General features: G+C 39.2%; 2 protein-coding genes across 4 annotated transcripts in view; one reads left to right on the top strand and one right to left on the bottom strand.

The window, feature by feature from the left end:
- The window catches only part of ATP6V1A (ATPase H+ transporting V1 subunit A), a 76,176-nt gene extending 66,344 nt beyond the window's left edge, over positions 1–9,832 (bottom strand). For both annotated transcript variants that reach the window (XM_036929611.2, XM_036929610.2), the window contains exon 1: positions 9,672–9,832. The gene's annotated coding sequence lies outside the window, so the exon portion shown is untranslated. The remainder of the gene's footprint in view (positions 1–9,671) is intronic.
- A 673-nt stretch (positions 9,833–10,505) lies between these two features.
- The window catches only part of NAA50 (N-alpha-acetyltransferase 50, NatE catalytic subunit), a 28,984-nt gene continuing 26,471 nt past the window's right edge, over positions 10,506–13,018 (top strand). The window contains exon 1 of one of the 2 annotated variants that reach the window (XM_036929613.2): positions 10,506–10,837. In XM_036929613.2, coding sequence (XP_036785508.1) covers positions 10,830–10,837 — 8 coding nt within the window. In that variant the 5' untranslated portion in view covers positions 10,506–10,829. The remainder of the gene's footprint in view (positions 10,838–13,018) is intronic. The other variant, XM_036929612.2, reaches the window with a different exon arrangement.

Below are 13,018 nucleotides of genomic sequence, written 5' to 3'. Positions count from 1 at the left end.
TAAATAACCAAAGGATCAATGAACAAATAAAAACAGAGATGAAGCAATATATGGACACAAAGGACAACAATAATTTAACACCACAAGATCTGTGGGGCGCAGCAAAGGCCATGCTAAGAGGAAAGTATACTGCAATACAGGCCTACCTCAGGAAAGAAGAACAATCCCATATGAACAGTCTAAACTCACAATTAATGAAACTAGAAAAAGAAGAACAAATGAGGCCCAAAGTCAGTAGGAGGGACATAATAAAGATTAGAGCAGAAATAAATAAGATTGAGAAGAATAAAACAATAGAAAGAATCAATGAAAGCAGGAGCTGGTTCTTTGAGAAAATAAACAAAATAGATAAACCCCTAGCCAGACTTATCAAGAAAAAAAGAGAATCTACACACATAAACAGAATTGAAGGTGAGAAAGGAAAAATCACTACGGACACCACAGAAATACAAACAATTATTAGAGCATACTATGAAAAATTATATGCTAACAAACTGTATAACCTAGAAGAAATGGAAAGCTTTTTAGAAAAATACAACCTTCCAAGGATGACCCAGAAAGAAACAGAAAATCTGAACAGACCAATTACCAGCAAATAAATGGAACTGGTAATCAAAAAACTACCTAAGAACAAAACTTCTGGACCAGATGGCTTCATCGCTGAATTTTATCAAACATTTAGTGAAGCCCTAATACCCATCCTCCTTAAAGTTTTCCAAAAAATAGAAGAGGAGGGAATACTTCCAAACTCATTCTACAAGGCCAGCATCACTCTAATACCAAAACCAGGCAAAGACACCACAAAAAAAGAAAATTACAATATCCTTGATGAACATACATGTAAAAATACTCAATAAAATATCAGCAAACCAAATTCAAAAAGATCATGCACCACGATCAAGTAGGATTTATTCCAGGGATGCAAGGATGGTACAATATTAGAAAATTCATCAACATCATCCGTCACATCAACAAAAAGAAGGACAAGAACCAGATGATCACCTCCAGAGATGTTGAAAAAGCATTTGACAAAATTCAACATCCATTCATAATAAAAACTCTAAACAAAATGCATATAGAGGGCAAATACCTCAACATAATAAAGGCCATATATGACAAACCCACAGTCAACATCATACTTAACAGAGAGAAGCTGAAAGCCTTTCCTTTAAGATGGGGAACAAGACAAGGATGCCCACTTTCTCCACTTTCATTCAACATAGTTCTGGAGGTCCTTGCCACAGCAATCAGACAACACAAAGATATAAAAGGCACCTAGATTGTTAAGGAAGAAGTCAAACTGTCACTGTTTGCAGATGACATGATACTGTACCTAAAAAACCCCTAAAGACTCCACTCCAAAACTACTAGAACTAATATCTGAATTCAGCAAAGTTACAGGACACAAAATTACTACACAGAAATGTTGCAGTCCCATATACTAACGATGAACTAGCAGAAAGAGAAATCAGAACAATCCCATTCACAATTGCATCAAAAAGCATAAAATACCTAGGAATAAACTTAACCAAGGAAGTGAGAGACCTATACTCTGAAAACTACAAAACACTCATGAGGGACATTAAAGAAGATACCAATACATGGAAACACATCCCATGCTCATGAATAGGAATAATTACTATTGTCAAAATGGCCATCCTGCCTTAAGCAATATACAGATTCAATGCAATCCCTATCAAAATACTGATAGCATTCTTCAATGAACTAGAACAAACAGTTCTAAAATTCATATGGAACCACAAAAGACCCTGAATAGCCAAAGCAATCCTGAGAAAGAAGAATAAAGCTGGGGGAATTAAGCTCCCTGACTTCAAGGTCTACTACAAAGCCACAGTAATTAAGACAATTTGGTACTGGCACAAGAACAGACCCATAGACCAGTGGAACAGAATAGAGAGCCAAGATATAAATCCAAGCATATATAGTCAATTAATATAGGATAAAGGAGCCGTGGATATACAATGGGGAAATGAGAGCCTCTTCAACAGCTGGTGTTGGCAAAACTGGACAGCTACATGTAAGAAAATGAAACTGGATTATTGTCTAACCCCATATACAAAAGTAAACTCAAAATGGATCAAAGACCTGAATGTAAGTCATGAAACCATAAAATTCTTAGAAGAAAACATAGGCAAAACTCTATTGGACATAAACATGAGCAACTTCTTCATGAACATATCTCCCCGGGCAAGGGAAACAAAAGCAAAAATGAACAAGTGGGACTATATCAAGCTGAAAAGCTTCTGTACAGCAAAGGACACCACCAGTAGAACAAAAAGGCATCCTACAGTATGGGAGAATATATTCATAAATGACATATCTGATAAGGGGCTGACATCAAAAATATATAAAAACCTCACTCACCTCAACAAACAAAAAGCAAATAACCCAATTAAAAAATGGGCAGAGGATTTGAACAGACACTTCTCCAAAGAAGAAATTCAGATGGCCAACAGGCACATGAAAAGATGCTCCACATTTCTAATCATCCAAGAAATGCAAATTAAAACCACAATGAGATATCACCTCACATCGGTTAGGATGGCCAACATCCAAAAGACAAACAACAAATGTTGGCGAGGTTGTGGAGAAAGGGGAACCCTCATACACTGCTGGTGGGAATGTAAAATAGTTCAACCATTGTGGAAAGCAGTATGAGGTTCCTCAAAAACCTAAAAATAGAAATCCCATCTGACCCAGGAATTCCACTCCTAGGAATTTACCCTAAGAATGCAGGAGCCCAGTTTGAAAAAGACAGATGCACCCCTATGTTTATCGCAGCACTATTTACAATGGCCAAGAAATGGAAGCAACTTTAAGTGTCCATCAGTAGATGAATGGATAAAGAAGATGTGGTACGTATACACAATGGAATATTATTCAGCCATAAGAAGAAAAGAAATCCTGCCATTTGCAACAACATGGATGGAGCTAGAGGGTATTATGTTCAGTGAAATAAGCCAGGTGGAGAAAGACAAGTATCAAATGATTTCACTCATCTGTGGACTATAAGAACAAAGAAAAAACTGAAGGAACAAAACAGCAGCAGATTCATAGCACCCAAGAATGGACTAACAGTTACAAAAGGGAAAGGGACTGAGGAGGATGTGCGGGAAGGAAGTGATAAGGGGAAAAAGAGGCATTACGATTAGCAGACATAATGTAGCGGGTGTGGGGTGGCACAGGGAACACAGTATAACACAAATAAGACAAGCAGTGATTCTATAGCATCTTACTACACTGATGGACAGTGACTGTAATGGGGTGGGAATTTGATAATGGGGGACGTCTAGTAACCATAATGTTGCTCATGTAATTGTATATTAATGATACCAAAATATAAATAAATAAATTAATTAAATAACCCATTCCAAAACTACTAGATCTAATATCTGAATTCAGCAATGTTGCAGGATACAAAACTAATATGCAGAAATCTGCTGCACTCCTATACACTAATTAATGATGAACTAACAGAAAGAGAAACCAGGAAAACAAGTCCATTCACAATTGCATCGAAAAGAATAAAATACCCAGAAATAAACCTAACTAAGGAAGTGAAAGACCTATACTCTGAAAACTACAAGACACTCATGAGAGACATTAAAGAAGATACCAATAAATGGAAACACATTCCATGCTCATGGATAGAAGAGTTAATATTGTCAAAATGGCCATCCTGCCTAAAGCAATCTACAGATTCAATGCAATCCCTATCAAAAAACAAACAGCATTCTTCAACGAACTAGAGAAAAATAATTCTAAAATTCATATGGAACCATAAAAGATCCCAAATAGCCAAAGCAATCCTCAGAAGGAAGAATAAAGCTGGGGAGATTATGCTCCCCGACTTGAAGCTCTATTACAAAGCCACAGTAATCAAGCCAATTTCGTACTGGCACAAGAATAAACCCACATACCAGTGGAACACACTAGAGAGTCCAGATATAAACCCAAGCATATATGGTCAACTAATACACGATAAAGGAGCCATGGACATACAGTGGGGAAATAACAGCCTCTTCAACAGCTGGCATTTGCAAATCTGGACAGCTACATCCAAGAGAATGAAACTGGATTATTGTGTATCCCCATACACAAAAGTAAACTCAAAATGGATCAAAGACCTGAATGTAAGTCATGAAACCATAAAATTCTTAGGAGATAACATAGGCAAAAATCTCCTGAATATAAACATGAGCAACTTTTTGTGAATGCATCTCCTCGAGCAAGGGAAACAAAAGCAAAAATGAACACATTGGACTACATCAAACTTAAAAGCTTCTGTACAGCAAAGGACACCATCAGCAGAACAAAAAGGCATCCTGCAGTATGGGAGAATATATTTGTAAACAACATATTCAAAAATGGGTTAACATCCAAGATATATAAAGAACTCACACACCTCAACACCCAAAAAGCAAGTAACCCAATTAAAAAATGGGCCTTGGATATGAACAGACACTTCTCCAAAGAAGAAATTCAGATGGCCAACAGGCACATGAAAAGATGTCCACATCACTAATTATAAGGGACATGCAAATTAAAACCACAATGAGATATTACCTCACACTAGTTAGGATGGTCAACATCCAAAAGACTAGGAACAACAAATGCTGGCGAGGATGTGGAGAAACGGGAATCCTCCTACACTGCTGGTGGGAATGTAAATTAGTTCAACCATTGTGGAAAGCAATATGGAGGTTCCTCAAAAAACTAAAAAGAGAAATACCATTTGCCCCAGAATTCCACTCCTAGGAATTTACCCAAATAATATAATTTCTCAGATTCGAAAAGACATATGCACCCCTATGTTTATTGCAGTTCTATTTACAATAGCTAAGATATGGAAGCAACCTAAGTGTCCATCTGTAGATGAATGGATAAAGAAGATGTGGTACAGTGGAATACTATTCAGCAGTAAGAAAGAAACAAATTCTACAATTTGCAACAACATGGATGGAGCTGGAGGGTATTATGCTCAGTGAAATAAGCCAGGTGGAGAAAGACAAGTACCAAACTATATCCCTCATTTGTGGAGTATAACAATGAAGCAAAACTGAAGGAACAAAAGAGCAGCAGACTCACAGACTCCAAGAAGGGACTAATGGTTTCCAAAGAGGAGGGGTGTGGGAGGGCGGGTGGGGAGGCTAGGAGAAGGCGATTGAGGGGTATTATGATTGGCACATATGATGTGGGAGGGATCACAGGGAAGACAGTATAGCACAGAGAAGGCAAATAGTGACTCTGTGGCATCTTAATACACTGATGGGCAGTGACTGCAATGGGGTATTGGGGGGACACGATAATATGGTGAATGTAGTAACCACATTGTTTTTTCAGGTGAAACGTTCATAAGAGTGTATATCCATAATACCTGAATTTAAAAAAAAATCTGTAAAAATAATAAAAATCCGTAACTATGAAAATAGACATCCATCTCAACTGTCTTCATAAATATGTACATACTTATTTGCTTTGTATATAATATGTATATACTATATATATAAAAGAATTATTTTATATATGTAGTATATATAATATTAATATATCATATATATAATTTAATAATTTATATGTGTATTTATATATTAACTTCTGTACATATATACTATGTATATACTACATTCATAAAAGAATATAAACTGAAGTCACTTTCATTTTATGGTAAAAAAAGAATAGTAAAAGTTAAAAATCTCTACTGAAAGAAATTAAATCCACAACTTTGTTATTGACCACAATTTATTTCACTAAAACAGAGAACTTGACATTAAAAAGACTATTCAGTAATTTTTAAATAAAATTTCTCTTTAAAACAAATGAATATTTTTCTTCAGGATTCAGGTGAAAAATAAAGTAATGATAGGTATACATCTATTATTATTTAATTTACTGATATTTTCCAATATAAAACTACTAATCTAAAAAACAAAATTGTTAAGCATTTTAAGCATAAATTCAAAAGTCCCCATAAACTCAAATTGTACAATAGGTTAGTACAATTCTAATATATATCTATAATTCAATTCAGGGATAGAAAGTTAGAGATAGAACTACCTCCTCAAACTAATTCCACATATTAATGATCACAAGCTTTGGACAAATCTTCACATAGAAAATATTAAGTCACTGCAGTTGTCAAAATAATGGGCTGCATGCTATTTCTCAATTCCTATTAAAAAGTATGTTTTAGAATCTTTGCTAGAAGTATATTTTTCTTGCTCCTCTATTTTTTTATAACAGCTTCATTTCAAATTCTACTCCTTTGTCTATCCCCCAAAACTGTTGCTCACCTTTTCAGGATGTCTCCTTTACAAATTCAGTATATAAAATCAAACTAGGTATCAGATAAGTTAATTTTGAAAATTTACAGAATATGTACTAAGCCCTCTGCATTCATGATATAATTTAATAGTACCTACGGGAGAGATTTAAACAGGAGGAAACTGAAGCTTAGATTAAATAAATTGTCCAGGTTAACACAGTTTAAATAAGTAGAAGGATCAGAACTTGAACCCATGTCTATATTACTAGGAAATCTTTTCTCATAAATCTTCAGCATATTGTTTTACACTTGAAAACCAGTTAGTTTAAAAAATATTTTTCACAAAGATTATCTAGGGTTTATCTCTCTTGAACTCACAATACCCTTGAGAAGAAGATTTCTAAGTATTTAACCTTAAGCCCCTTTCCACAACTTTACTGAAAAAAGAGCAGGTAACTGAAGCGACAGAACTAAAGGATGACACTGACTTTTTTTTACTCCAGTGCTATTATCACAACTTGCACAGAGCCACTTTTTTCATTAAATACAACTCACTCTTCTTCCCTTCCCTTTCATATCTTGATGATATCCATACCTATTAGTGAACTTATGTTGTGAAAATAAGTTGGTCATTGTCTGAAATAAAGTCTATCTGAGGTTTATGTCTATTCTGTTGACCATGATTGAGATGATTATTATCAATGTATATTTGAAATACATAGTACATAAAGTCAGAAAGAGCTATGACCTGCAAGAGCTTTTTAAAAGGAGTGTGATCTCCTTGTCTTTCAAATACTCATGTAATTAACAATGTACTAAGTACCTATCAGGTTCTTCAGCATCCTAGTGCTTAAGTCCTAACAGTAGAGACACTGTCCTTGAACTCTTAGGAGTGTTAGGGCTTACTAAGGAACAGCCCAGCAAACAGTAATAATACAATGTGCTAGAAGTGAAAAGAGGAATGGAAAATAATTGTCTAATAGTCTATAGGACTGAGTGGCTAGCTCTGTTTAGAGGTAGAAAAAGCATTCTTGGGTGGTGATAATATATAAAGGCAATGAAATACAAGAAAGACCTCAGAGTTAGTGCACAAGAGGAGTCAGGGGCCCTAACACAAACACCCTTGTGTGCCATTTAATATTGGACTACAGCACAATTCCCTAATGACTTTAAGATTTCTACATGTAACTGTTACGGGGTATGTAGTGGGGACTTGATAATAGGGAATAATGTAGTAACCACAATGTTGCTCATGTGAAACCTGAGCATAAGATTGTATATCAATGATACCTTTAAAAAAAAAAAGATTTTTACATGTAATACTCATAAACTGATAAGGCTAGTCTCAGAAATGCTTTCCGAGCTTCACATCACCTGTTTTGTGCATGTGTGAACTGTGTATATCAAAGCTCTTTTTCAGATTCAACTTTAGTAGCATTAAATCACCAATTCCTGTTGCTAATCTCCCACATTTCATCAGTGGTCTAAATTACTGCTTTCTTAAGTTTCCTAAAATTGAGGAAATTGTGAAGTAAAACTGCAGATTCATTCAACCGCTTTCATATTGACATTTTCCTCTTTAGTACTCAATGCTTTGTAGCTGGTTTTCTCTTTCCCATTTTGGTTTCACCCAGACAGGACTGGTTTGAACTTCCAGGGTACTTAAGGAATTCTTATTTAGTGGAATGTCATCTAGGCAATGAAGCAACACTGCTTATGTTTTTCTCTTCTCTAGAAATCAGGAAACCTCACTCTGGAGCAAATTAACAGATAAAAATGTATTTATATCAGTAGCAGGCATGACAACATAAACATATCATATTTTGAACTTACTTATAAAAGTATTTTGTTAAATTTCTATCTGCTCTAGAATTCTAACCTTTTGTTCCCCCTAACAAGATCAGTTTATTGTAGAGAATTTAGAAGACATAGAAAAACAAAAATAAGTCTCTCACATTCACTACTCAAAGATGATTCCATCATCCTTATTTTTCAGCTGTCTTTTTAATGGATTTTTCAATTAGTGATTAGAAAACTACAAGGTTTAAATGAGAAGGACTATTTGGATTAAGAAAAAGTCTAATTTAAAGTTTAAAAATCAAATTTGTAATTTCTGTAAGGCCTTTCAATTTAAAAGAACCAAGGGACTTTCTGAGTTTGCAGTATAAACAAAAGAGTTTAACCCAAAACTGAGTAACACTCTTCCTTAAAGTACATTGTTTGAGGTCAAAACACTGGTTACTACATATAAAATGGAAGTACACTGGATTGGGCAAAAACCTGAGCAAAATACTTTCTGTATTTTCACAAAATACTGTGTCAAAATCTGAAAAGGTCACTTGGCCTTTTACAAGTGGGGGACAGTGAAAAAGGGATACAACTGATAAGTTTACCACTGATCAAGAAACTGACTGGGAGTAGCAAGAAGGAGGTTAGGGAGAAATGGCAAAAGAAGGATGTCAAAGGCAAAAAATATCAAGTCAGCAACATCTCGACTTAACCTCTTTAAACTGATGGTCAAATACATTCGACATAAGTATATTTCCAGCCCAATTAGTTTTTGAAGAATTACTTCCCTTTTAGGAAAGCCTAGTTACTTTTCCACGAGCTAGCCTCGAATCTACTGCAGATCACGACACTGCAGATCACCCCATCTTTCAACGCCTCCCCATTCAATCGAGACTGTCGCATTTACCAACACCTCCTGATCTGGACCTAGCATATCTTTTTTCTTTCAACTGTCCTCTCCCTTCCTAACTACAAAATCAGAGAAGAGAAAGGTAACAGGCCTACTTTTATCCTTCCAGTCCCATCCTATGCATGTGAAAATATATAGAACGCCTCCCGCAGGGGTGTCAGATAAAAACTCAGAATTACTAGCAAAGCACATACAGAAACAAGCTTTACAGTGACTTCGCATTGAGGGCCACATCAGAGACATTCCCTCCCAAGCCAGTCTCACCGGAGACGCCTCTGCCTCCAGGGTTTTTCCTACCTCCCCGCTCCCCAGCCCCGGGCTGAAGGTAAAGACTTGGTGCAGGGACTCTACCAAAGAAAGGGCTTTGGGGAATGGGACTTGGAGGCTACTACAGACCCGGGGGAACTGCTGAACCAATCTCGCTACCCTAAGCTACAAAGACTCAGACTAGGGAACCATGATGGCCGCACGCACCCCCAACCCGAGAAAAGGTGGACGCACATCTCAACTCCTAGATTGCGGAGGCGACCACAGAGTAGCGGGGAGGAGGCGGGGGTCAGTATTGGAGAAATGAGCTCCTTGACAGTGCAGGATGACAGCGGAGGCTGCCGTTCATATTCTCCTTTCTCTTCCTCCTCCCAACCCTTCTCCTATTCACACCAGCCGCGGTTACCGGTCGCCACTCACCTGCTGGGGCGCGAGGTGCAGAGTCAGAACCGATCGGGAACCGGAGGCTCTGTCACTGCGGGAGGGGAAACCTTCAGCTGCAGAGTGAGGGCGGGTCCAGATCGTCACGTGACCTAGAGCTCCGCCCTGTCTTCCCCGGCACGGCGCGTTGCCATCTCGGAGGGTCTATGTTTTTGCGGATCGTTTGAACATTAATTTTCTTGAAGTTAAAATTTTTTTTAAAGGCAACAAAATCTTTCACAGAAATATGCTATAAAGTGCAATGTAAAAGGGGTGGATGGAACGGGTTAAAGAGCATTACTAAGGAAGTGACGTTTACGCTACTGTTTAGAGGCCGGAAATGGCGACGGAGTTCTGTCCGTCTGGGGCCCGCGGTAAAATCCCAGGCTTAAAGGTTTGGGGCAGTCACGTGACCTCAAAACTTGAATCGTGCTGGACGGAAGCCAAGTTTTGCAGCCACTTGTTAATTATGTTTGCCTTAAAAATACCTCATTTGCTTGCGTCCTCCACAGACTTCGCTATATTTATAAGAACCAGTTTTATATTGTCCTATGAGGAGACAGAACATTTGAAGGTCATTCTGAAGACTACCAACTGGGAAGAACAGGGTCAGGGGAAATTGATCTTGTTAGAGCGGGAGAGGAGAGAGAGGGGTGGAAAAATCCGGATTTTACCGCCAGGGCCTACCGGGCAAGCCCACAAGTAGTGTCGCAAGGGACGGAAAAAGGAAGATGACGCCAGGGGGCACAGCCCAGTAGAAAGACAGAGGTTCTGAAGTTGAGGGGGGAGGGCGAAGGTGCAGTGCGGCTGCGCGCGAGGCGGCCGACGCGCCGGCGCGCAGAGGGGGTGGGGTGAAAGGTCGCAGCGCAGCGGCGGGTCTGGCTGGTGGCGGCGGCGGGCGGGAGCTGAGTGCCCGGTGTGCACGTGTGGAGAAGCGGCGGCACCAGCGCAGCGCCCAGAGACATCCCGACCGTCTCCGGAGACGCAAGGCCGCGCTCGAGTCTCGCGGCCTCCGTCACCCGCTCAGCTCCCTGCCCTCAGCGAGGAGGCCGGCTTGTGGGGGTTGAGTGACTCGAGCTTGAGGGCACGGAGAGCTCAGGGCGGCGACGACAACGGCGTTGATATCCTTGTTAACAACGGCCTCTGCAGGCGGGGAAGATGAAAGGGTGAGGAAGGGCAGCGGGGCTGGGCCCGGCAGGCAGGGAAGAGGGGCTGCGAAGGCGGGGAGAGACACTGGGCGAAGACCTGGCCGAGGGAGGTTTCTGGGCTTCTCTGCTCGTCGAGGGGGCGGAGGCTCGGTGCGGGCTGTTGGCGCGCTGCAGGGCCAGCAGAGACAGACCCGGGAAACCCAGATTTCGGCCTGGAGGAGGAGTGTGGGTTGAGTGTAGGAGTTGAGGTGGGCAACAGGGAGCAGCTTTCCTGAGGAAGGAGGCTGGGGCCTCCTACCCGGGAGCGAACGGCTTGAGCTACCCGGCCGGCCACCTCAAGTGGAGTGGTCTGGTTGTCTCAGATACAGGCTCAACACCGGCAGCAGAGGTCTTTGACATCTTTCCGTTTTATTCCCATTTGGGAGCCGTGCAGAACCTTCTGGAGGGAGAAGGAATTGGGGGGCAAAAAAGCGTGTAGATGGGTATTAAGAGCTAGTGACTCAACTGGATTTGGGTTGGGTCAGAGCGAGTGGAGGGTGGGGGAGAGCGTGAGCTCTTTAGTCTTGGGGTGCCAGAATGTTTAAGGAAGTACTGTTGATCAATAGGTGGAGCTATTGCTTCAGTAGTTTACTATTGCCCCTGTGCTGTGAGGGGGCGGGGTTCGGGGGTGATCCATGGAGTAAGTTTTCTTCTAGTGATAGGCAAAGTTAATATTCTTCCATTCTTGCATAAAATTAGGTATTATTTTGGTTCGACTACTTCCATTTGGATGATACCATACTGTTAAATTACTTACTGTTACAATATTAATTACGTAACACGGTATTTTAAAAATCTGACTAAATTAGCCGTTTGGGGGCTTGCCTTTAATCCTATTTCTTAGAGAAAAAAGTGGAATCTTAAGGGAAAGTTTTCTGAGATGCCTGAGGTTTTTTCCCCTATTTTGTATCAAGTCAAAGAATTGTAAAGCCTTTCAAACTATTTAGTGGCCCTTTTGAAAAGTCAGTCTTCCAAAGTTATCTCATACTGCCTAAAACAAGGCTCTAAATACTATCTCGGTGTATTTATGTGTTTAAGGTTGGAGAAGAGATCCAAGAACGCTTAATTTGGCCTTAGGTCTGTAACATTCCTGACACTGATTCTGCTTTTAATATTGGAAATTTAGTCTAATGTTTAGTTGTATGCTTTGTATTAAAGTTTGGAAATCATGAAGAGATTTTAAACTTACCTGCATTGCACTGTTTCACATCAAGTTCTAAAGAGTTCCAGTCAGGATACTAATTAAGGGGTACGGGAAATATTAACTGCACTGGAATCGTGATCTAGGAAGTTTGACTATTTTATATGTGATTCAATATAATTTGGCAGATTTTTCTTAAGTATGGATGCTGTCTCTTATATTCCCGTTGGCACTCAGTATTTGTTCTGTTAAAGTAACAAAAATGAGGCTCAAGAATTCTCACTCGGTGCTGAGGCTCTGCATAGATTTTTTAAACGATGGCCTCCAAGAGATTATTCTGGGTGTTTATGTACAAAATCTTTGGTCTAGTTCAGTTTTACTAGAGTGTAATATGCTTTCTGATACCTAACTTGGGGAGAGAAATGGGGCCAAACAGTGATATTTACAGCCATCTTCAATTACTGTACTCATGAAGCAAGTATCTTTTTTTAAGTGTTTATGTGTAAATAACCTGATGCAGGCAAATCCCCAGAAATGAATAACTGGACAAACTAACAGGAAATTTATAGTTACTGAATTTGGACGTAATGCCAGCAACTATGCTGAAATGAAGAGTCCTGAAGTCTAGCTCCTATCACTCGCTTCTTATGCTTGGGAGCTTAAAGTTGTGGTACCTCAATGGTAAACTTTAAAGATGATTTCACAGGAATAGTCTTTTTAACTTCCCAGATGTACTAACTCCCAGGTGAGATGAGACTTTAAAGAACCTCTAAGTCTTGTATTTAAGGCACTGACCAAATGAAGACAATAGGCATTACTTAAAAGATTTTGAATTCAAAGACTTGTATCACCATACACAGAGTGGTCAGCGTTACAGTTCTACCTGTTCATTTGGATAGGCCTATGAAAATCAAACAAGTGGTCCTGATATATCGTTTTTGTTTGAAATTTTATTTGGTAAGTGTTTTATTGTATATTGAGCTAACTGAACTCTAATGTTGAATAGAAATACCTAAAAT

The sequence above is a fragment of the Manis pentadactyla genome, chromosome 1 (genome assembly GCF_030020395.1).
Source record: "Manis pentadactyla isolate mManPen7 chromosome 1, mManPen7.hap1, whole genome shotgun sequence".
NCBI classification, from domain to species: Eukaryota; Metazoa; Chordata; class Mammalia; order Pholidota; family Manidae; genus Manis; species Manis pentadactyla.
The sequence above is the reverse complement of the archived record's forward strand: the minus strand, read 5'-3'. Positions and strand labels throughout refer to the sequence as shown.